The sequence below is a fragment of the Mustela nivalis genome (assembly GCF_964662115.1).
Source record: "Mustela nivalis genome assembly, chromosome: 6".
NCBI classification, from domain to species: domain Eukaryota; kingdom Metazoa; phylum Chordata; class Mammalia; order Carnivora; family Mustelidae; genus Mustela; species Mustela nivalis.
The window spans coordinates 64,943,371-64,968,061 of NC_139025.1; the positions used below are offsets into that span (position 1 = coordinate 64,943,371).

General features: G+C 35.9%; 1 protein-coding gene and 1 long non-coding RNA gene across 11 annotated transcripts in view; one reads left to right on the forward strand and one right to left on the reverse strand.

The window, feature by feature from the left end:
- Positions 1–24,691, reverse strand: part of NUBPL (NUBP iron-sulfur cluster assembly factor, mitochondrial) — a 205,750-nt gene that overhangs the window by 46,886 nt on the left and 134,173 nt on the right. For 5 of the 10 annotated variants that reach the window (XR_014313608.1, XM_082737927.1, XM_082737924.1 and 2 more), the window contains 2 exons: positions 23,935–23,976; positions 7,910–8,003 (listed from right to left, as the gene is read on the reverse strand). Coding sequence is in view for 8 of the 10 variants with exons in the window: in XM_082737927.1 (XP_082594053.1) it covers positions 7,910–8,003; positions 23,935–23,976 (136 nt within the window). In the remaining 2 variants the exon portion in view is untranslated. The remainder of the gene's footprint in view (positions 1–7,909; positions 8,004–23,934; positions 23,977–24,691) is intronic. The other 5 variants (XR_014313609.1, XM_082737926.1, XM_082737931.1 and 2 more) reach the window with 1 other exon arrangement.
- On the forward strand, positions 5,250–21,464 carry LOC309868280. Its single transcript, XR_014313617.1, has 5 exons — positions 5,250–5,440; positions 7,020–7,052; positions 15,665–15,720; positions 20,636–20,790; positions 21,255–21,464. It is a non-coding gene; the product is annotated as an uncharacterized lncRNA (long non-coding RNA).

Genomic DNA, 24,691 nt, shown 5'->3' on the forward strand with positions numbered 1-24,691 from the left:
AGATTCCACCCCCAAATTATTAGAAGTCATAGAGCAATTCAGTAATATGGCAGTATACAAAATCAATGCACAGAAATCAGCTGCTTTCTTATATACTAACAATGAAACTGCAGAAAGAGAAATTAAAGAATCAATTTTGTTTGCAATAGCACCAAAAACCAGAAGATACCTTGGAATAAATCTAACCAAAGAAGTAAACAATCTATACTCTAGGAACTATAGAACACTTGTGAAATAAATTGAAGATGACACAAAAAGATGGAAAAAACATTCCATGCTCATGGATTAGAAGAATAAACATTGTTAAAATGTCTATGCTGCCCAGAGCAATCTACGCCATCCTGATCAATACCATTGGGATTTTTCAAAGTGCTGGAACAAAAAATTCTAAAATTTGTATGGAACCAGAAAAGACCCCAAATTACCAAAGAAATGTTGAAAAAGAAAAACATAGCTGGGGGCATCACGTTGCCTGACTTCAAGCTATTCTACAAAGCCATGATCACCAAGACAGCATGGTACTGGCACAAAAACAGACATATGGACCAATGGAACAGAATAGAGAGCCCAGATATGAACCCTCAAGTCTATGGTCAAATAATCTTTGGCAAAGCAGGAAAAAATATCCAATGGAAAAGTCTCTTCAATAAACGGTGCTGGGAAAATTGGACAGCTATATACAGAAGAATGAAACTAGACCATTCTCTTACACCATATACAAAGATAAACTCAAAATGGATGAAAGACCTCAACGTGAGACAGGAGTCCATCAAAATCCTAGAGGAGAAGAGAAGCAGTAACCTCTTTGACATCAGCCACAGCAACTTCTTTCAAGACATATCTCCAAAGGCAAGGGAAACAAAAGTGAAAATGAATTTTGGGGACTTCATCAAGATAAAAAGCTTCTGCACAGCAAAGGAAACAATCAACAAAACAAAGCGACAACTCACAGAATGGGAGAAGATATTTGCAAATGACACCACAGATTAAGGGCTGGTATTCAAGATACATACAAATGGCTAACAGACACATGCAAAATGTTCATCATCACTAGCTACCAGGAAATTCATATCAAAACCACACTGAGATACCACCTTACACTAGTCAGAATGGCAAAAATTAACAAGCCAAGAAACAACAAATATTGTAGAGGCTGTGGAGAAAGGGGAACCCTCTTACACTGTTGGTGAGAATGCAAGCTGGTTACAGCCACTTTGGGAAACAGTGGGGAGGTTCCTCAAAAAACTAAAAATAGAGCTACACTATGACCTGGAAATTGCACTACCGGGTATTTATCCCAAAGATACAGATGTCGTAAAAAGAAGGGCCATATGCACCCCAACATTCATAGCAGGAATGGCCACGGTAGCCAAACTGTGGAAAGAGCACACATGCCCTTCAACAGATGAATGGATAAAGAAAATGTGTATTTAAAAAAAAAGAAGAAGAAGAAGATGTGTATATTCAATGGAATATTACTCAGCCATCAGAAAGGACGAATACCTAGCTTTTGCATCACGGTGGATGGGACTAGAGGAGATTATGCTAAGTGAAATAAGCCAAGCAGAGAAAGTCAATTATCATACGGTTTCACTTATTTGTGGAACATAAGGAATAGCATGGAGGACATTAGGAGAAGGAAGGGAAAAGTGAAGGAGGGAAAATCAGAGGGGGAGAGGAACCATGACAGATTATGGACTTCAAGAAACAAACAGGGTTTGGAGGGTGGGGTGGATGGGTTAGCCTGGTGATGGGTATTAAGGAGGCTATATTGCATGGAGCACTGGGTGTTACACGCAAACAATTAATCATGGAACACTACATCAAAAACTAATGATGTACTGTATGAAGACTAACATAATTTAAAAAATTAAAAAAAAAAAAAGAAAGAAAATTCCCAGGAGCTCATCACTATGTCTTAAAAAACCCAGAAGTCAACCCTGAAATTACCCCACTCAGTATATGGCAACAATTTAAATGCTTAACAAACAACAAGCAAAAACCCAGCAAACTTAATCACTTGGAAAAAAAGCGAGAAGGAGGGAGAGTAAGAAAAATAAAACCAGCACTAACAACTCTGCCTTTGTGCCTTGGCGAGTTCAACAAGAACAAATCCAAAGACTATAACTGGTTATCTCCCATCCTTTATTCTGTCTCTTTTCCCTCTGGTAAGCACTATAACTTCTCGGTATTTGTAGCATGCAATGATTCAATAGCCCATGTATGCTTAAATTCAAATCATTAGCCACGAATACTGCTATCAACATATTTATTTCTGTTGTTGGTACACAACACTTTAAACACAGGGATTTTTTTTTTTTTAAGTTTCTTCTTATAATGAGCTTGTTATCCATTTGATGGAACAAAAAAATGGAATGCATACAAAGAGTTGCTAATTAGCATTCAGTAAAAGGATCTTCTTGCTTATACAGGTCTGCCTCCATAAATTTTCCAAAAGGATGTCCCTTTACAAATATAAAACATTTCATTTCATTCTCAACATGGCATCAAGACATGCAAAGTTGATATAAAGGCTCTTTCTAAATGACAACATCTCACCACCATCCCCACCAAGAAACTCAAAGTAGTTTCTAAAAAAATGTAATACATTTAGGTGGAGCTTTCACATTATCTTATTTGACCCTTATAAGTCTGTGGGGTAGGCAAGTATTCCAAAGATAAGGATAAAAAGTCAGAGAGGCAGTTAGCACCTTGCTAAGCATCCCTGCAACGCTAATGATTCTCCTTATTAATTTGGTACAGAGCCTGTATGTAACCAAAGAGCAAGTGTCCGCATGCACATTATTTCCCAGACACCAAAACAAAGTTAATACTAAAAGGTACCATCAAGCCACAAGGACATTATATAAAGAATAGGAAAAAGGACAGCATAAGTAAATCCCTAAATTGAAAATATTTTTCTCTCAAAGGGAGAGTGAAATAAAACGCATGTTTTTAATGAATCCTTTTTTAAACTTATACAGAAAAAACACCTGGATAAAACCAGTTGGGGTGGAGGAAATCACAGGACTGAGCGAGTAGGATGGTAAGAAAGATAAGGAGGCAACAAATCTGTTTATATAAACAGTGATAACTAGTCAACTATCTTTGTTATTTATTCAATCAATATTAATTGCATAAGCCACTGTCCAAAGTACTCTAAGAAATACTATGGTGAATAGGAAAAAGTTCTAGATTGAAGTAGTTTACCTCCCAGGTGAGCAGATAATACAGACATATAGATAAAACACTCATTCACTGATTCAACATTTACTGAGTGGTTACAGGAAGGCATGTAGTTTGGCACTGTGTGAAATACAAGGATGAATTAAACAGATCCTTAGCCCTCCAGGAAGTAACATTCTGAAGAAAACACAGTTTTGCAGGCTATAAATGGAGAACATTAGAAGTGCTATAAGAGCAGTCTAAATGAAATGTTATGTGAATTCCAAAGAGGGAGAAATGATTCCCAAGTAGGGATTTGAGGAAGATAACAGGAAGTAGAAATTTGAAATAAAGGGCATGTAGGATTTGGGTACCCACTGATTAGAGGGTCAGATATATATAAAGACAGAAACTTTGGGAAATAACGGAGGATGGAGGTGGCAGTGAGTACTTAAGGGTTTGGAGAGGGGACTCCCAGGTTATGTGAAGGAGTTTAGGAGGATGGAACGGGAAGTCAGATCACAGAGGTGCTCAAATGGGAGTCTAAAAAGCTTATATGGTTTACAGGATATGAGACATAAGAAAAGGTAGAATACAGAGTATCTTAAAAGAGTTCTAAAGTCAATGATAAGAGGAAAGGAAAGTTAGGTTCATAATTAGAGAAGAGATAATTCATTCAGGCTTAGAAAGACGATATGAATCTGATAGGCTGTTTCAGATGATACAAGTTGATGAAACCCATGATTCAACCCAGTTCAGCAACTCCTTGGTTGGTACCCTTCCTGGGAGACAGATCAATTTTTATTTCCTCAGATATATTAAATATGAAATGACAATGGCCTGAATAAAACCAAACCTCAGGAACTCAGCCTTTAACACACACACACACACACACACACACACGCATACACACACACACAAACACATGTATCTCCCCCCACCGCCAACCCCACACACATCATTTGGTAGGATACTTTTATTGTTGGATTTTTGTTTGTTAAATATAAAATTAACAGATGTTCAGTATAAAAAATCCAGTCTTTTCATAGCTGTTAATTTTAATATTGACATAATGACCCAGAGTATGAACGTACTAACAGTGATAGCTGCAATCCTATACTGAGAGCCAGTGCACCTGGAAAGTAGCCAACTGTCAAAGACCAGTATGATCAGCCCAAAGATGATACTGGTCTTTTCAAGAATCATTTGGGGCTCTGCTCCTAAAGGTCAAAGGAGACTGATTCTAAATGATCTCCAGACCTTCCCTGGAATATATGAGTTAAAGAAGCCCAAAGTAATCTCTCAGGAATCAAAACACAAACAAAACTGAATATAGTAAACACTAACACAGACTGCTGGTTGGATAAACATACTGGGGTGCACAGGTTTAAACATATTCATGAACAAATTTATTTTTATCAGAGATCACCTACATTATAATGTCAACCTAATAGGTTTGAATGGAATAGAACTAAACTCAGAAAATGAGTGAGTCAAATGTTGTTGGGCTTTGTATTAGAAGAGCTTTATGTAGAGGTTGAGAGCATGACATTTAAACTGAATCAGAATTGATATGAACCTTAGCTATGGACTACGGTAACTGTGTGATCTTGGGAAAGTGGCTTAAATCTTCAAAGATTTAAGAAAATAAGGATAATACCTGTGATAATTAAATATAAAAATTAATATATGAGAGACTGTCCTTAAATGGCGGTTTATTGATAATGGGCAATTATCATGGTACCAATTTATACAGAAATCTGTCCTTAAAGAATTAGTGCTTTATATTTACTTTTTTTTTTTTTTTTAGATTTTATTTATTTATTTATTTGAGAGAGAGAAAGAGCACAAACAGGGGAAGAAGAAAAGGGGGAGGAGGAAGCAGGCTCCCCGCTGAGCAGGGAGAACCTGATGCGTGACTCGATCCCAGGACCCCGGGATCATGGCCTGAGCTGAGGGCAGACACTTAAACATCTGAGCCACCCAGGCATCCCTATATTTACTTTTTAAAATTAAAAATAAAAACATACTCATTAAAGAAAATTTAGAAAATACTGATAAATAATAATTTTACTTCCATAGTCCAGAAATCACTAAGTTTATGAATTTTCAAAAGCATCTTTAGGACCTGGATCTATTTTTTTTTTTTAATGGATCAGACTTTTTTTTTTTAAATGAGAAGTAAAACATGTGTTTCTATCACAGAATTATAAACACCTTCAGTTTCATTTTCTGATTTCTATCCCTTGGGGTGAGAAAAAGCAAAGCAAACAAGGTATGGTGCTATCTTGAATGCTCTACAATGTATCATATTTATTCTTTTTCTTCAGAGACCAGGAGAGAACATGCAGGGATGGGGCAGAGGGAGAGAGAAGAGAGAGTCTTCAGTAGCCTCCGTGAGTTCATGACCTGAGCTGAAATCAAGAGGCAGATGCTTAACAAACTGAACCACCCAGGCACCCCTCATATTTATTCTTTAAAGCTCATCTCCATCAAGTATTTTACAATCCTCTCATATCCATCTCTTTGTCCTTTGAGAGACCTGGTATCATGGGGTTTAGATTTCTCATTTAGCACTTTTCACACTGAATGGTAGTTCTTTTCTTAGCAGCCATTTGTTCCCCCTGCCCTTCCCCTTGTTCTACAGTCTATAGCCGGGGTTTCTAACCTAAGAACTGTGGACCTCCAGAAAAAACACATTAAAACAGTGTTTCTGTACATACAAATACATATTCCTGGAGAGAACCCATGTATTAATCTACCTCAAAAAAGTTCTGAGTATCAAAAAAGGTATGGAACTCTGATCTAGGGAAAATATTTGTGGTTTTAATTACCCTTGGATCTTCTACAGTGCTTAGCATCTATCTTTATACGGATAAACATTTGTTGATTTAAAATTGTATTAATAAAGCATAAAGTCAAACTGGATATATAAAATTTATCTATCTAAAATATATTTTCCTCATATATTTTCCTCATTCATCATTTCCTCATCTTTTTTTTTTTTTTAAAGATGTTATTTATTTATTTATTTATTTGACAGAGAGAGAGAGATCACAAGTAGGCAGAGAGGCAGGCAGAGAAAGAAGGGGAAGCAGGCTCCCTGCTGAGCACAGAGCCTGAAGAGGGGCTTGATCCCAGAACCCAGTAGAGGCTTTAACCCACTGAGCCACCTAGGTGCCCCATCATTTCCTCATCTTAACATAAAAAATATTGTTTCTGAAAGAACAGTGGTTATCTGGGTTTAGTGAGAAGAGGAAATGAAGAGTTATTGTTTAACAAATATAGAATTTCAGTTTGGGAAGATGAGAAAGTTCTGGAGTTGGATGGTGGTGATGGCTGCACAACAGAAAGGAATAAAGAAATATTACTGGTTAAATTTTAGTATATAAGAAACAAATCTTAACCTCAATCCACACACTGTTGATTTTAGAGTATAAGCACAAATAAAAATAGAGTGGCATAATCTTAAATCCTGTCCAAATATAAGAGCTGTTATTTGAGTAAACAAAGGTAAATTGCTTGGGGCTATCAGTTTATCTGTGTGAAGTAAATTAAATTTTTTCAATGTACCAAGTCACTATTTAGGGAACAGACAATAATTTAGCCCAATTATATCAATGTATTATCCACATAATATTGTAAGTATTCTGGAAATCTGCAACAGGCATTTCAAGGTGTCTGGAGCACATTTTATTCAATAAACATTTAGTGAATATTCTTAGGATTCAAAAATATACAAGTCCAAAAATACTGGAAAAAAAAAAAAGATTATCTAGTACGCTGATTACAAAAAAGATGTATTCAACTACTTTTGTGTTATTTCAATTTACTCTCATTTCATTATTTTCTAGCTTGCTTCACCAAAGAAAAAGTCTCAGCCTCAGGTAAGGTAATAAATGTATTTAAATATCAAAAATATTCATGTTACTGCCCTTTGAGGCAGTGGTCAAAAAAAATTCATTTTGATGATGCTGTATTGATATTTCCAATCAATGTGTATAACATCAAAAATCTAGATTCTAAACCTTTTGATGATTGTCAGTAATATTTCTTGGTTATTTATTACCAATAGATATTTGATTTGTAATGACATTTTAAACTTCCATTATTTTCCCAAAGTCTTTATATATAAGGGAGATTTACAATTATTTCTCCACTGGAATTTAGGAAAATCCTTGGAAACAGATTCAACATAAAAGTTAACTATTGAATTAAATTTTGTATCACGGAAAAGATATCTACTACCATAATGAAAAATTGGGTAGTTGATGTAAAGCTAATATGTCTATTGCTCTCTTAAGGTTAACATTAAATAATTAACTGAATATAAAATTTTCCCATGCTTGTATTTACCAAAAAGCCAAACTTCCCTAATATTTACTCATATTCAGTATTTACTCAATATTTACTGAGTGCCTGCCATGGAGCAGGCACTATGCTGTCACTGCAGGACAGCTGTGAGCCAGTCATGTTCTACCCAAGCAACATTTAAGTGTTATTGTTTTTCTAGAACACAGATTTATATCACCACCTTTTCAAAATGTCTTTATGTTTTTGTAAACACACTCATTCTGGTAAAATTTTGAAAAATTTAATTTATGAATCTGATTTCTAAATAAAAATTTATGAATAACTATTTTTGAAGACATAAAAATGTTTTTCTGTCATAAAGTTTGTTTTTCTATATAGCAATAGCAAAACAATAAAGACAGCAACAAATTACTTTAAGGTTTAAGATTACCTGAAATGGGAATATTCTGTGTGACTGATAACTGCACATCTCCAGTTCCTGGTGGCATGTCAACAACTAAATAGTTGAGTTGGCCCCAATCTACCTAAAAACCAAGATGAAACAAATAATATCACTGTATAACAATTACAGTGAATAGTGATATTAACAAAAATAAATGTATTAATAACAATATCTATAATAATAGTTTTCACTTAAACCATGACTATCAGGGACTATATTGAAGGTTAAAGATAAATGAATAAATAAGAGACACTTCCCGGCTCCAGAAGACCTTCTCTGAATGAAAAGGCTAAATTTCCCAATGACCACTCCTCTCTTACCCTACCCTCAACACACACACACACACACCACACACTAAAGGTAAACCCATTCCACAGTGGGCTTCTATTCAGGACCATTACTTTATTTTCATTGGGAATTGCCTAGGAAGGCCTTAGCTTTGTGTCCTTGGATTTTGTGGTACAACATTTCCTATGGAAGATCCTAATATAACTGTTAATGAACTTTTTCCTTCATAAAACATACTAATAATGATAACCAAAACTTAGAAATATAACTAGACTTCCAATACTATTAACATTTTGATTATTTCCTTCCAGGCATCTTTCTAGGTATCTTTACCTAGAAAATTCGGCTATATTACCAACTTCTTAAGGCTCAGCCTCAGATTAGATAGGTCTTAAGGGTTCCTCAGACTCTTTTCTCCTTAGATGGTTACTCCCTCTGAGTAAACAGTCTCAGTGAATAGCCCTATGTTCTTCTCATTTGCCAAAGGTGGAAGCTTGGAATCATATTTAACTCTTCCCTTTCTCTTACTAGCCCCAGTCACTTATTCTACCTTCTGAAAATCTCTCAAGTGTATCTACTTATCTCTTTCCCATTGCCAAGAACCCAATAGAGAACACAACCATGTATCACCAAAGCTTCCCAACCAGACTCTCCACTTTGACACTGTCCACCCAGCCTGTTCCTAACACTGCTGAAAAATGGTCCATCTAAAATGCAAGTCTTATACTGCCACTTTTTTGTTTAAAATTCTTCTACTGCCTTCAGGATAAAATCTGAGCTGAAGCTCCAGAACACTGCCTGGTCTTCTTCACCTGCTAATTGATCCTCACTCTTCAGATCCCAGCTTGAAAGTCACTTCCCTTAACTTCCATTAGATTAGATATAGTATTCCTACTAGGTACTTCTCCTTATCATTCATTCATTCAATCATTCACCCATAGAACATTTCAGTACCTACTACATATTAGGCATTGAGTTAGGTACTAATAACTAAATGGCTCCATGGTCTCTAACTGCACAGAATTTATCATATAGAAGGAGACAGATATCAAGCATATAATGAAATAACCTCTGCAAAGGAAAGAGGTTAGTAAATGTAAGCAAGTGAAAGAAGATCAACATAGCTAGAGAGCAATGGTTCATTCATCTATTAACACATATATTCAACACATATTTATTGAGAATTAATTAGGTACCAGGCACTGTTCCAGGTGATGGGGATAGAGCAGAAGACAAAAACAAAGTCCCGGCCTTCCCACTGCCACTGTGAAATGAGTGAGGGAGTCAGGCAGACAAACAGACAAATCAGAAGGTACAAAGTGCTATGAAGAAAGTAAATTCCTTTACTATAAAAAATTGCTTCGTTCTTAATTCAGATATATAGATTAAATAGAAAGAGATAAGTTAAAAACGTCTTTAATATCTGAATTTCTGAAAGCAAGTAGTAAGAATTCAGAAAGCAAAGGATTTATCAAAGAACTGAACTTTAAAAAAAAGATTTTCTTTATTTATTTGAAAGAGAAAAAGCGTGCAAGAACACTAGTGGGGGGTGGGGTAGAGGGACAAGCAGACTCCCTGCTGAGCAGGGAACCCATAACATGGGGATCCATCCCAGGACCCTGAGATCATGACCTGAGCCGAAAGCAGATGCTTAACGAACTAAACCATCCAGGTACCCCAAGAATTTTCTTTTAATCTCTTTGATTCCCAAAGTCAAATGGTAAAGATACACTTACACAGTAGGGAAAAATAATAGAATGGTGGTCTAAGGTACTACTTTAAAGTGAATGAAGTCAGAAAATAACTAAAGCAGTTGACTAAAAGAAACAAAGCTTTCCAGGCAGAAGCAATAGCAAGTGGAAAAAAGGTTCTAACCAGTGAGGGTCTGCTTTGCAAATTCATGGAATAGCATTTCTAAAACAGCACCTCCACCCCCAACTATCAATCTCTCTCCTTCTCTGACTTTGTTTTTCTTCAAAACATTTATCATTATATATTAACTTGTCTTTTAGGAATTTTATGATATTTTTCAGACACAAGTATTTGATAACTGATTGAATGACATATTTTAAAACAATGATGAAATGATGAATATAAAGCAGCTCATTTTCAATTTAGGGCTCCTTGGTTTGAAAAATAGTTACCCCAAACTTACCCAGGGCCATCATCTATGAAACTATCTATAAAAAAGATTAAGGATACTCTTCATTTTATATCCTCTACACTGAAACTCTTGGCACTGGCAGACTGACGAGCCTCTTCGCTTCAGAGAACATCAAATGACTGGTGCTAACAATTTATCATTGTTGTTCCCTGGCATTTAATCCTATTTATCACACTGGCTCCAATTTCTTATTTCTTTAAGGAGAACTGCTATTAGGGTTCCAAGGAACTAAAAATACGTCACTGTTAAGACAATTTCAGATGACTCTTAAATTGCATTTAAACGAAAAAATGATTCTGGCCCAGCACCTTGATCACACACACAGAAGGCATTCCACAAAGGCATGCAGACTTGAATTAAAGTCAGTATGTGAATTCCTGTCCTACAGCAGTTACTAGTACTAACAGTACAATATACTGGCTGCCAGCAAGTTCCAGTTCTCTTCTAAAAGAGTAAGCAAAGCATTGGTTTTAGAGTGATTTGGGTATTCTTTAGATTCTACTTAGTGTTTGTTTATTCTTGTAAGTTGTGTGTTACTAAATGCAGGTAAGTAAGTAATAGCAAAATACCCAGGTACCTCATTTAGTAAAAACCAGTGGTGGATCCCACTGAGATTCTGTATGACCTGAAGCATATACAATTTGTGTAATCCCTTCTATGAATAAGAATACAAAATTATAGCACCTGGGTGGCTCAATCATTAAGCCTCTGCCTTCGGCTCAGGTCATGATCCCAGGGTCCTGGGATCAAGCCCTGCATCAGACTCCCTGCTCAGTGGGAAGCCTGCTTCCCCCTCTCCCACTCCCCCTACTTGTGTTCTCTCTCTCTGGCTTTTTCTCTGTCAAATAAATAAATGAAATCTTAAAAAAAAAAAAAAGAATACAAAATTATGAAGGCAAATTTAGGTATAAAAATAAATACTTATTTAGAACGTGACAAGAAATCACCCTAAAATGCTGAAGCTTTAGAAATTCAAGTTCCTTTCTCTGAGATCTCTTGAATAACATAAATGATTACATAGAAATGCTTCCTGACTGCAACCTGCTTCCTCTCTCCACCTGGAACATTCTACAACTCCCAGCATCCCACAGGAACCTATGTGAGCATGGAATCTGGAGTTTAAACTTCATTAGCCTCATGGCAACCTCACCTCTGGTAAAACCCTCTCAGGCTCCAAACTAAAAGGATTCCATCAATACAGAGTTAATCAGTCTATAAGCAGAGTTACCAAGCTCAGAGATGCCATGCAGGTAAAGAGGTAGCACTACAGCAGAGAATTCAGCAATGTGGTAGGGAGCCAAACATGTGCATCAAATCTGAAGTGGAAGGTGCCTCAGGGGCTCAGTCAGTTAGGCTTCTGAAACTTGGTTTTGGCTCAGGTCATGATCGTAGGGTCATGGGATTGACTTCCACATGGGGCTCAGCAATAAGTCTGCCTGAGATTCTTTCTCCGCCCTCTCCCTTCTGCACTGCTTCTCCATTTGTTGGTACTTATGTACACACACTCTCTCTAAAATAAATAAATAAATAAACTCTTTAAAAAATAATCTGAAGGGGAATGCAAACAGCATAATGGGAGGATCAAAAACAATACCAATGGTCAACAATATCAATGGTCAGACATCTGTGCAAGATGTCTCCCTTATACAATAACATATAACCTCTAAAGGGTTTGAGATAATGGGATTTTAATATCCAAATATAATGGAGTCACTGAGCCTTTGTCCAAAGCCATTTAAACAACATTAGAACATCGTTTTTTCATCTGTCCCATAGATACATATGCAGTTGTAAATTTTTACATCACCTCCACTTATGTTATTGCCTTTCTTTAATTGCTCTTTCACTTTATTAAAATATTCAACACTTGAAAGTTATGCCACCAGGAGTAATTTCCAAACCTGTATTAAGTTATTTTCATTTCTTTTTTTTGCAGGGGGGTCAACCTTATGAAGGGAAACTATTCCCAACTAGCACCAATTGGGGTCATTTTAGGCTGACAGGCCTTCTCCAAACAATAGTTTATAATTTATATTCAAAATAACGCTTGATAATCTGTAAGTAAAAAACTGGAATAAAGGCAATTCCCTCCTTTCTGAGGAGATAAAATGTACCTTCTATGTGGGTAGATAAAGTAATTTATCATTTTCAGGACATTAGTTATGGAGAGTGTGGTGCTATGAATGGGAAAAGAACATGGTCCACTTTCTTCCATGGGCACTTCTGTTAAGAAGCTGACTGAAGCAGCAGCAATCAGGCCTCACTCTAGAGGACAATGGGAGCTTAAGTGCAAGCAGGTTGAGGTATAAGTATGAAAAGGAAGAGCCCACAGATGTATTCCATCTTTGGCTTCCTAGCTGGCTCAAGCAGTTTACCACAGTCAGCCTCGAGGGTGGCAGTTTCCATCATCATCATTAGACAATTTAAGCACCACAGGGTCAACATACGCTTCTCCAAAGCAGAGGAAGTGTCCCAGAAATCTTAGGTCTGCTAGCAAGGCCAATATGAGTCAGATAAAGATAACATCAGTCGGGTAGACCCTGGGCCCTGTGGAATCAGGGAGGAAAGTCATAGCCAAGAAAGAGAGGCAGAGCTATAGCCTGCTGGAGGTAAAAGTAGTGGCCAAGAAGAATTAAACTCCTAAGGGCAAGAAAAAGGTGTAACTAAAGAACAAATAGAGAAATAAAAAAGCAAGATAAATGGGAAAAAAAAATCTAGATTGAATAATTAAAAGTGGGCTGTAACAGGCAGCCCATTTATAAGGCGCTCGCTCTGTAAGTGAGAAGGCCAATTCTTAAAGTTAGTTGAGCTGGGCCAGACACTGTCTCTTCCCTTCCAATCTGCTCTTAATTACTTACTGTAGAGTTGGGTTTTGACTCTTATGCCTACTTTGACTCATAATTAGTAGATCTCAAGGTGGTGTCCCTATGTATGATTCTGGCCATGTATCTGTTGTTACATCTGTCCTATGACTAAGTTCTTCCATCTGTCTCTGATTTCCTGGTTCTCCAACTCTAGTTAGGTACAGTATTACCCAAATAGCAAACAGAACAGTAATTGTGCTTTGCTTGGAATCCCAGACATGAAACCATGCCACTACTAGGATAGGACAGGAGATGCAGCTAACCTTATCTCAGGCCCATGGACAAATTGTTGGGCAAATTACCAAGCTCCCAGGATTTTCAATTCAACTAACTTCCAGGTTTTTACTGGGCCTTCAAGTTCTAAAACTTCTAGGGTACTTATTTTTTTATACATAGCTATTTCCCCAACTTCAGTGTAAGATCCCTGAAGGAAGAGTCTATTCTTTATTAATCTCTGGACTCTGCCTCCACATCCAATCTCCTCCATAATGCCTAGGCAGTTTTCCATTAACATCCACTGAGTGATTCTATGAATCAAGTTGCCCTTTACAATTTTATGTCACTAAAATTAAAATTTTGCCACGTGAGACACCTTTTATATACAAATAAACCTAAAATAGAACATAGAGTGGTTCTCTTTAAATCTGAACCATATTTTTGCTCTATCCAATGGCCTATTCATAAAATCATACAATATTTTATTTTGGTTGTAAGAAGAAAATTGCTACAAAAGTGCATTTAGATATAAATACTACAATAGGAATAAAATCTGAATAGCACAAGATTTCTACTTGAGTTGATGGGCTTACTGAATTGTGAAAAAAAAATAATAAATTTAACCATGAAGATTATTTTGATGAGACAGCTGACCCAATTATAAAATAAGAAAAAAATTATTCAAGTTATAATGATACAAATGTTTTCCCTAATATATCCACATCTTTTAGATGATAAAGTTCTCTAATCCATTTTCACATATGTTCCTTTCTATAAGTAAAGGTGTATGTGTGAGTGCTGGCAGGCGAGACAGGAAGATACTTGAATAAATACCTCCAAGGTACTACCAACCCAAGCTACAGCAGTAATGTTCTGAGAGCAAAGAGAAGAGAAACTTTACTCTTCATCTTTCCCTTTATCATCATCTCTTGTTTTCTCAGTTGGTCTAGTAGAGGTCTAGGGCAGACTGGCCCTGACAACATGGAGACAGCAAAGACGACTTCCTGTCTAAAAGTGGATATATGGGTCAATCTCTGGTAACTCTGTACCTAGTTTCTGAAATAGTATTTAAAAGATTATCCAATTCCCAGGCCAGCCCACAGATGCCCATGTAAATCCATACTACAGCTAAAACAGTAAAACCTCACAACATAAAAACAATGACACTACCACAAAAGAAAGAGTATTCTAGTTCATTATGGAACTATCTCTCTAAGTTTTCTAGAGTCCTGCTGTAGGCCAACTGCTAATACAGATGTACATAACCTAGAAGCAGAGGTTAGTGAAGGACAGGCCTGGTACCAAAAAAAACCCCTAAAATATTATAAACCTGAGAATCAAGATATTTTATTTTTAAAACATTGATTAAAAAAATTTAAAACTCTTCCTATATACCCAAAGGCTGGAACCGCAGAATTTCTTTTTTTTTAAGTAGGAGTAATGCATCACTTTATTAACATAATTTGGTATAGTCTATAAAATACATTTAGACATGTAGTACTTTCTTTAACATGGAAAACTATAATATTCTTTAAAAGAATATCCTTAGAAAAAAACACTGTAGTGGCACCTGGGTGGCTCAGTGGGTTAAGTCTCTGCCTTTGGCTCAAGTCATGATCTCAGGGTCCTGGGATGGAGCCCCAAATCAGGCTCTCTGCTCAGCAGGGAGCCTGCTTCCTCCTCTCTCTGCCTGTCTCTCTGCCTACTTGTGATCTCTGTCTGTCAAATAAATAAATAAAATCTTAAAAAAAAAAAAGAAAGAAAAGAAAAAGAAAGAAAAAAACACTGTATTGGGGGAGAATTCAAGGTCCTAAAGGAGCAGGATTATAGCTGCCATAAAAGCTGCAAGGAGCCTCACTAAGAGAATGCACAGTCATTGTCCAGTTATTAAGGATATAGAAATTGGGGGTACTTGCTTCAGGAGACCAGCCTGCCCAAGGCACTAGCCAGGAATAATGTGAATAGCTGCCCTTGTTGTGTTTATTTAGTTCAGTTACTTGCCATGTGAAGTCCTACTTCAGAGCCTTAGTCTATCAGGGGGAATTGGACCAGTGAAGAGGGAAGAGGTGGAGAGTAGGTCTATAGGTAGGTAAAAGAGAGCAGGAAGAAAAGAACTATTAGTGAGAGCTTATTATTAGACAGGCACAAACACTTTTTACAGACATGATTACAAAATATTATAAAAGAGGCATTATGATCACTATTTTACAGATTAAAAATACTAAGGACTAGAGAAGTTAAGAAAGTTGCCCAAGGTCAAGCTGTTGGTAAGTGGTGGAGCAGTGATACAAATCCTGGTCTGTGTAACTCAAGTCATATTCCCAGTCTCTCACAGAACGGGGTTCACCATTACTCTTCTCCAAGCCCCTGAAGAGTTCTGCTAGCAAACCTCATTACCACAAGAACATATTAACTTTTCTATATCACTTCTTCAGTGTAAAATAAAATAGATACATAAAATGAAGTCCACAGACCCAGAGAAAATTATTTACTTAGATAACAGAAGTAAGAAATAGAAGAATTCATTCACTTCCTCTATTTTTTTCCTTTTCTGGTTAATTACAATGTTTCTTTTACTTGAGATTGTTTTTTATGATTTGTCATAGTTCATATTCTTTCCTTATACGATCCTTTAAAAGTGTTTTACGTTATAGAGCAAGGGTCCAGTAACTATGGAAATGTTAACTATAAATTTCCTTTGAGCTGTTAAAAAATAATTTAGCTTTTGATAATCTACTATTAAATTTTGGTTTTATTTTAAATCAGTAACCATAATACAACCATTTATACAAAAGAATTATGTGGAGTAATTGTTTAAATCAAAGTAAATAACTTATAGAAACTAAAAAGAGAAAGTAAATAAAGATTTTTTAAAATATCTACAGGTTTTGAACATAATATTTTTGAAACTGGATCAGATTTTATTCTAAAAATTTATAGATCTAAATCATATCAAGTAGGAAACCAACTGTGAGAAACTGTAGTTCCATATGCCATTGTATTTTAAGTGTGAGCTACTATAATGCAGCTTTTGGGTTTTAAATTATGGTTCAGAAATTATTACAATGTTTAAAAAAAAATAAAAACAGCACAGCACTGTAAAGGAGGAGTTTGGCAAAAATCTAGACTATGAATCTAGCTGAGTACAGAAAAGAATCCAGATACCTACTCATCAGATAAAAGGGTTTTAGTTTGATAATTGGCATATCTAAATTCCAATAATCTTTGTTACTAATTAGCTATACAACCATGGGTCAGAGAATTAACCTCAGTTAAACTGGACCTCAGTTTTCTCTATAGTAAAATAAAGTGTTTTACACTAAATTTCTTTGCAACTACTTAAAAAGAAAAAGTGTGACTATGATTTACTTGTTTCAATCAAAAAATATCTGTGAGGAATTTTATATGGAATAGTGAATTAAAGCTGTTTTTATATAAAAACAAAAAACTAGGGTCGCCTGGGTGGCTCAGTGTGTTAAAGCCTCTGCCTTTGGCTCGGGTCACGATCTCAGGGTCCTGGGATCGAGCCCCGCATCAGCCTCTGCCTGCCTCTATGCCTACTCATGATCTCTCTCTCTCTCTGTGTCAAATAAATAAATAAAATCCTAAAAAAAAGAAAAACCTAAATGTTACTTGTTATACTGAATAAATTTTATAGTGATCATATTGCCTTTAGAAAATTAAGCTGAGGGGCGCCTGGGTGGCTCAGCGTGTTAAACCTCTGCCTTCAGCTCAGGTCATGATCTCAGGGTCTTGGGATCGAGCCCCGCATCGAGCTCTCTGCTTATCAGGGAGCCTGCTTCCTCCTCTCTCTGTCTCTCTGCCTGCCTCTCGCCTACTTGTGATCTCTGTCTGTCAAATAAGTAAAATCTTTTAAAATAAATAAATAAATAAATAAATAAGAAAGAAAATTAAGCTGAATTTTTCAAAGAACTTATATTTAAATTTGTACTGAACTACAATCTACTCTGACTGCTATCCTAAAACACCTCATCCTAGCTCATCTAGAAATTAATGTGTTATATCTATATAAAATGTCATAATTTACAAGATTGATACAATCCTGAAAAGTTGTGGAAGGGATTGTCACTGAGGTGAGGAACAGGAAGGAATTCAATCACAAACCCTTAAAGGTTGAGAAGTCTAATCTAACTTTCCAAATAATATAAAACTTCTTTCTATAAACACTCATGATAGCAATATATATACTCAGCCAACAAAACATTCCAATGCTTACTACACACTCAAATACAAATTTGGATCAATAAAAGGACAGAAGAAAATTGTCACTTAATAATCTTTCTTATTGGGGCGCCTGGGTGACTCAGTGGGTTAAAGCTTCTGCCTTCGGCTCAGGTCATGATCCCAGGGTTCTGGAATCGAGCCCCACATTGGGCTCTCTGCTCTGCAGGGAGCCTGCTTCCTCCTCTCTCTCTCTCTGCCCGACTCTCTGCCTACTTGTGATCTCTGTCTGTCAAATAAATAAATAAAATCTTTAAAAAAAAAAGAATCTTTCTTATCCAGTGAGAGACAGATTAAGGAAGATGTGCTATGGAATGCAATATAACGCAGTCAGAAAATCTGCGTTAAAAAAAAAAATGAGATCTTGCCATTTGAGACAACATGGGTGGGCCTAGAGGGTATTACGCTAAGTGAAATGAGACATACCATATGATTTCATTCATATGTAGAATTCAAAAACAAAATAAAATATAAAAAATAAAAACAAAACAAATGAATAAACAAACAAAAAACCAGAATTAGACCTATAAACATAGAGAACAAATGATTATCAGAGGAGAGGAAGGTAGGGGGCTGAGCAAAATAAGTCAAGGGGAGTGGGAGATAAAAGCTTCCAGTTATGGAATAAATAAGTCATGGAAATAAAAGGCACAGCATAAGGAATATAGGCAATAATAAGTAATATGATGCATAGGGACAGATGGTAGTTACACTTGTGGTGAACATAGCATAATGTATAAACTTGTTGTACATCTGAAAGTAACATAACACTGCACCTCAACTATACTAAAAAAAAAAAAAAAATTTTTTTTTTAAATATTTCCAGGACACCGGGATGGCTGTGAGTTAAGTGTCTGCCGTTGGATAAGGTCATGATCCCTGGGTCCTGGGATGAAGCCCCTGTCATTGGGCTCCTCTCTCTCTCCCTCTGCCCCTCCCCCCCCACTCGAACCCTCTCCTGCTTTCTCTTGCTCTCCCTCAAATAAATACATAATCTCAAAAAAAAAAAAAAAATCTTTTTTTTTTTTTTTTTTGCTACATGTGAGACTGGATTACTTCTGATTTACTTATTACTCATACTACATAACTTCAGATATGCTTTCTCTTCTGATTTGTTTTTAGTTGTCATGGGAATTGGTATTTATAAGAACTCCCCCTTTTAAAAACATGAATGAGCACCTACTAAATTATAAAAATTTAACTTGAAAATGCAGAAATATATTTTAGCTTTTTATTTTTCTTTTTTTAAAAAGATTTTATTTATTTATCTGACAGAGAGAGAGAGATCACAAGTAGGCAGAGAGGCAGGCAGAGAGAGAGAGAGGGAGGGAAGAAGGCTAACCTGCCGAGCAGAGAGCCCGATGCGGGGCTTGATCCCAGGACCCTGAGATCATGACCTGAGCCAAAGGCAGAGGCTTTAACCCACTGAGCCACCTACGCGCCCCAACTGCTGTATTTTCAAATAGAAAAGAAATCAGCAAAGTTTCAGTAATAGGCATAAGGACTGTGGGAAAGGGTCAATAAACAGCTAATCAGAAAGTCAGATATCAAGGTATTATTATTAATTCATTATTTAAACGCAGCCAAGGGCTCAACTTCTCTATGTCCCTGTCCCTTCATTTTACAAGAGTATAAACACAGAATTACAGAGCTTGAAAGGACCTCGGAGATTATCTTGCCCACTGCTCTTATTTTACAGATAAAGAAAATGAAACTAAGAAGTCAAATGACTTGCCCAAAACTTACTCCACAAAATAGAGATAATAAAAAAAACCTTTGTCCACTTTAGAGAGGTTTTTATCTGAAGAGGAAATGAGATCATAGATTAAAAAAAGGTGGCACTGGGTAATTAAGCAATAGTATAACACTGAAAAAAAGAGAAGTTTTTCTTATCATGTAAGTCAAAATTTAAATTTCTCTCAATGAGCATACCATGTTTATTCTTTTAACTAAATGCTAAGAAAATATTTGCCCATTTCTGAGGTCACCACATTCCAAAATGATTGAAACAAATAACTTAAAAAAACCTTTTCCATATGCCTAGATGACATAAGCAGTTAAATAGCTTTTTGTAAATTAAAGGAAAATTTCACATGCGCAAATACTACTAAGCTTGAAAATATTCAGTCACAACACAATTTAAAAATATGTAAATGACTAAAAATAAGGGCAAAGAAGTGAACAGAAAAGAAGTCTTACATGTTGTTTGAACGTATTAAATTTCTACATTTTAGTGACCTCTACCTTGTTCCTGTTAAGTAGACCTGCCATCTACAAAGCTATAGAGAAAAACAATAAATTTACTGTTATAAATGACTTCCTAATGAGAACTAAATAATGCAGCAGCTTTAAACTATAACTACTTTTAGCACAAAGGATTTTGAGAAAAATTAAGGAATACATTTATGAGAATAGAGATGGAGATGATACAGATAATAGATGGGAAAACAGGTTTGAGGATTGAGGAAAAAAATAAACACATAAAACAACCTAATTCCCATCTCATCAGCTTCAGCAATTTCCAACTTCCTAAACTACATAATTACTTCAGAAGTACCCAAAAGACATGTAAGAAACCTGAGATCACTAAATTGCAAAGAAATAGGAAAACGGGCTAAATTTTATGCATCTCATTAAAAGACCATTAAAAGAGCAGCTATTCCTTCATTCTCATTTAAACACACTGGTCTATATTATATCTAGGCTTGTTCATAATAATTTTGTACCCTGATGAGCAAGTGAACATAGCAATGTATCTAGAAGTTGTTCTTACCTGAAAAGGTATCTAGTGTGCTCACATTTATCTTAATATTATAGATCACACATTAATATACATGCTTAAAGGCAGAGTATACACAAGCGAGTACAGAGGATAATTCTTACAAGGTTTAACTCTAAGAAATTAATACTAACATTTACATGTGCCCACCACTGTTCTAGACACTAAGAATGCAGCAATGAACAAGAAACCTGAAGTTCCTGCCCTCGTGAAGCTGGGAAAAGAGGACAATAAGCAAACCGCCTAGTACATCACTTGTCATCTTGATGAAAGTCATCTTTCTAGACCTCGCTTTGCTCTCTATACAACTAGAAAGGTAATATTACCTAGTTAAGTATCATTATAACCTTCTCAAACAAAAATTATGCCCAAACCCCATAAATCAATAGGGCTTGAACTCCAATATTCCCTGCTCTATCCCTGCCTCCAGTGGCACATACATCACAGAATGCAGACCAGTGTAGGAGGTGTAAGCCATGCTATGAAACAGAAGAAAAATAATTGGATCATGGTGAAACTCAACACAGATCTGTGTTCTATATATAAACTAACTACTTAGTAAGTGATGATTCTCAAATAAGATAATAATGATAAATATAGATTATTTGGAATATATTTTCTCAGTTTCAGTACCAGTGTCCAGATAAGTCATTTTTATTTCAAATATGTTTCAAATATCATGACTGCCAGTTTAAAAATCTTTGTTATCAATTAGATTGATATTAACCAGACTATGATTTTAAGCCACATTTTAACATGATAATCTTGTTTTTCTTACAGTTGAAGAAATAATTTTATATGATGTATCCAAACTTTTGAAGAATTGCAAGAAAACAGGCATAGTCTGACATTTGAGTCTTGTATTTAAAACTGCAAACCAGACGGGTGCCTGGGTGGTTAAGTCGGTTAATTAAGCCTCTGACTCCTGGTTTTGGCTCAGGTCATGATCTCATGGTCATGAGATAGAACCCCACATCAGCCTCCATGCTCAACACAGAGTCTGCTAGGGATTCTCTCTCTCTCTCTTTGCCCCTTCCTGTACCTGTGTGTGTGCTCTTTCTCCCCTAAATAAATAAATCTTAAAAAAAAAATAAATAACTAAAACTACAAACTAGTTGTAAATGAACAAACAAAATTAAAGGTTGATGTTCTGACCAAGCTACTCTGGTTCCAGCAAGCAAGATGTACAGAATTAACTCCTTGATTCAAGTATTATCTCAGTAATTCTGAAATATTAATATATAAGACAGTAAACCAGAGTAAGGAAATATGTATAAATTCCCAACACAAAATGTTAGCTAATAGCTTGAATCAATCAATCAACCAATCACTACCTCTCCTCTCTCTCTCAATTCCCCAGTCAACACATGAAAAAACACAAAGGGCCACCCTCTACAATGAGAAAACTAAGGCTAAAACTTGGACACCAAGAAAAAAACTGAAAGAAATGTTGTTTAGCAACAGGGTCATACTCCTATCTTACTATTAAATAATGAATTGTTCTTTTAAGGGCAGAGGACAAGTCTTACTTTTGTACCTTCAGGCCAAGCACAGTGCAGGGTCCATACAACCCAATATATGTCTTATTTTGTTGGAAAACACAGAGGTAATTAAAAGAGACACTTCACATCTTCCCACCACCAGAACTGAAGGCCTCTGGCACCAGACATCAGAACTGATGGCCCTCTGGCACCAGAGTCTTTATTTCTTCCATATAATGTATTGTCTTTCTATGAGAGTTACCTCCTTCCTCACTGTCCCATTCCTCCTCCATCAGCCTCCAAAAGAAGTAGAGACATAGATGTTTCTTACATTGACTCTTGATGGAAGCTCAGAGTATAAATTTCACCATTTTGTGAAGGAAAGCTACACAAGTGATTCATGAAGAAAACTCAAGAATAACCAGTTAAAACATTCCTCAGTTAGGCTCTTTCAATCAGCATTTATCTTAGGCTTATGGCAGATACTTGACCAAACACTATATATAAACTAAGCTCAGTAGCATTTATCTATAAATCAAAAAGCTATATGTTCCAAAATCAGATGTTCAAATGCAAAAATGCTTTGCAGTAAAAATCCCAATATTCTTGCCTCTGTGGAGGGCTATCCACACCCATTAGCAGTATGGGCCACAGAGACTCCTATACACAGGATCAACACATCTATAAAAAAACTGGATCTGACTGCATTTACATTACTAAATAATTGTGGCAGCAAAGTTCTGCACATAAAACTTTCATCAATACCCTAAATTTGTCTTCTTCTTTTCAAACAACTGAAAGCATTAAAACTGACATATCATTCACAGAAATATGAAGCACTCAAAATCAGCACTGACCATTATGGATGGTTTGTAGGCTCTGGGTTCTATACTAGGAGGTGCTATAGGCATGACCACCATAGAAGCAGACTTGTCTATTGATGGCCCAACAGACTGAAGGAAAAACCAACTACTAAAGAAGCTATAAGTGTCTGGCTTTTTCAAGAACTAATCATTCTAAGTTTTTTTATACTCAATTTCATAGGTCCTGTCACATCTTAAAAACCATTCATAGTTCAATTAACTTAGAAACTTCCTTAAACATGAAATATTAAGCAAGATTATCTTTGCCTAAAAGCCTGTGTATACCTTATGTTCTAATATAGTTAGAAAAGATTTTTACAAAATACCTTCACCCTTTATTTTGAAAACACAGGGCCTCTGTTCTCTCCCCAAAAAACTATGGCAAAAATTCAATTTTATTCTCAGTAATTATAGCATGACTAATTAAACTCTGATATGTTTGGTTAAAAAAAATTTCTTTTTCCTGAGAATAAACAATGGGGAAAGAACAGTTTCCTCAGCAAAAGGTTTTGGGAGAACTGGATAGCCACATGCAAAAGCATGAACCTGGACCACTATCTTATACTCAAAATAAATAAAAGAATAGAAAAGAGACCTGAAACTGTAAAATGCCTAAAGAAAACAGGGTGTTAAGTGCTTTGACACTGTCTGTATTTAACATCAAATGCAAAGGAAATAATAAATAAGTAAAAATATTTAAGCAAAAATATTTTTATTTAAGCAAAATAAAGCAAAAATTATTTCTTATTTATTTAAGCAAAAATAAATAAGTAGGCCTACATCATATTAAAAGGCTTCTGTACAGGGGTGCATGGGTAGATGAGTCAGTTAAGCCTCCACCGCTTTATTTCAGTGGTGAAAGCCTCAGCTTTGGGCTCCATACTGGGCTATAGAGTCTGCTTAAGATTCCCTCTTCTGGAGTGCCTGGGTGGCTCAGTTGATTAAGTGTCTGCCTTCACCTCAGGTCATGATCTCAGGGCTTGGGACCGAGCCCTCCACCAGGCTCACCACTCAGTGTGAGTCTGCTTCTCTCTCTCCCTCTGGTCTCTCTTGGTTTCACTCTCTCTCAAATAAATAAAGTCTTAAAAAAAAAAAAAAAGATTCCCTCTACCTTACCCTCTGTTCTTCCCCAGTGCCATGATCTCTGTTTGTCCTTCTCTAAAAAAAAATAAAAGAAAACAAACTGAAAAGGTAACCTAGTGAACGGGAGAAAATACTTGACAGTTATATATCTGATGATAAGATGTTACTATCCAAAATACAGAAAGAGCTCATATAACTCAACAGCAAAAAACTTGAAACAACCCAATTAAAAAACTGGACAGAAGAACTAAAAAGATATTTTTCAAAAAAAGACATAAATGGCCAAAAGTTTCATGAAAAGGTACCTGATATCACTCACTAATCATGAGAGAAATGTAAATCAAAACCACAATGAACTACCAAGTCACACCTGTTAGAATGGATATCATCAAAAAGACAAGAAGTAACAAGTGTTGGCAAAAATGTGAAATCCTCATGCACTGTGCTGCGAATGTAAACTGGTGAAGCCATTAAGGAAAACACTATGAAAGTTCCTTAACAAATTAAAAATAGAACTACCATATGATCCAGCAATCCCACTTCTAAGTATAAATTTTTCAAAGAAAATGAAAACAGGGTATCAAAGAGATATCTGCACTCCTTTGTTTATGGCAGCATTATTCACAAGAGCCAAGATGTGGAAACAACCTAAATGTCAATAAACAAATGGAGAAAGAAGATGTGGTGTATATGTATATATAATAAAATATTACTCAGCTATGAGAAAGACGAAAATCCTGTCATTTGTGACAACACTGGATGGACCTTGAGGGCATTATGCTAAATGAAG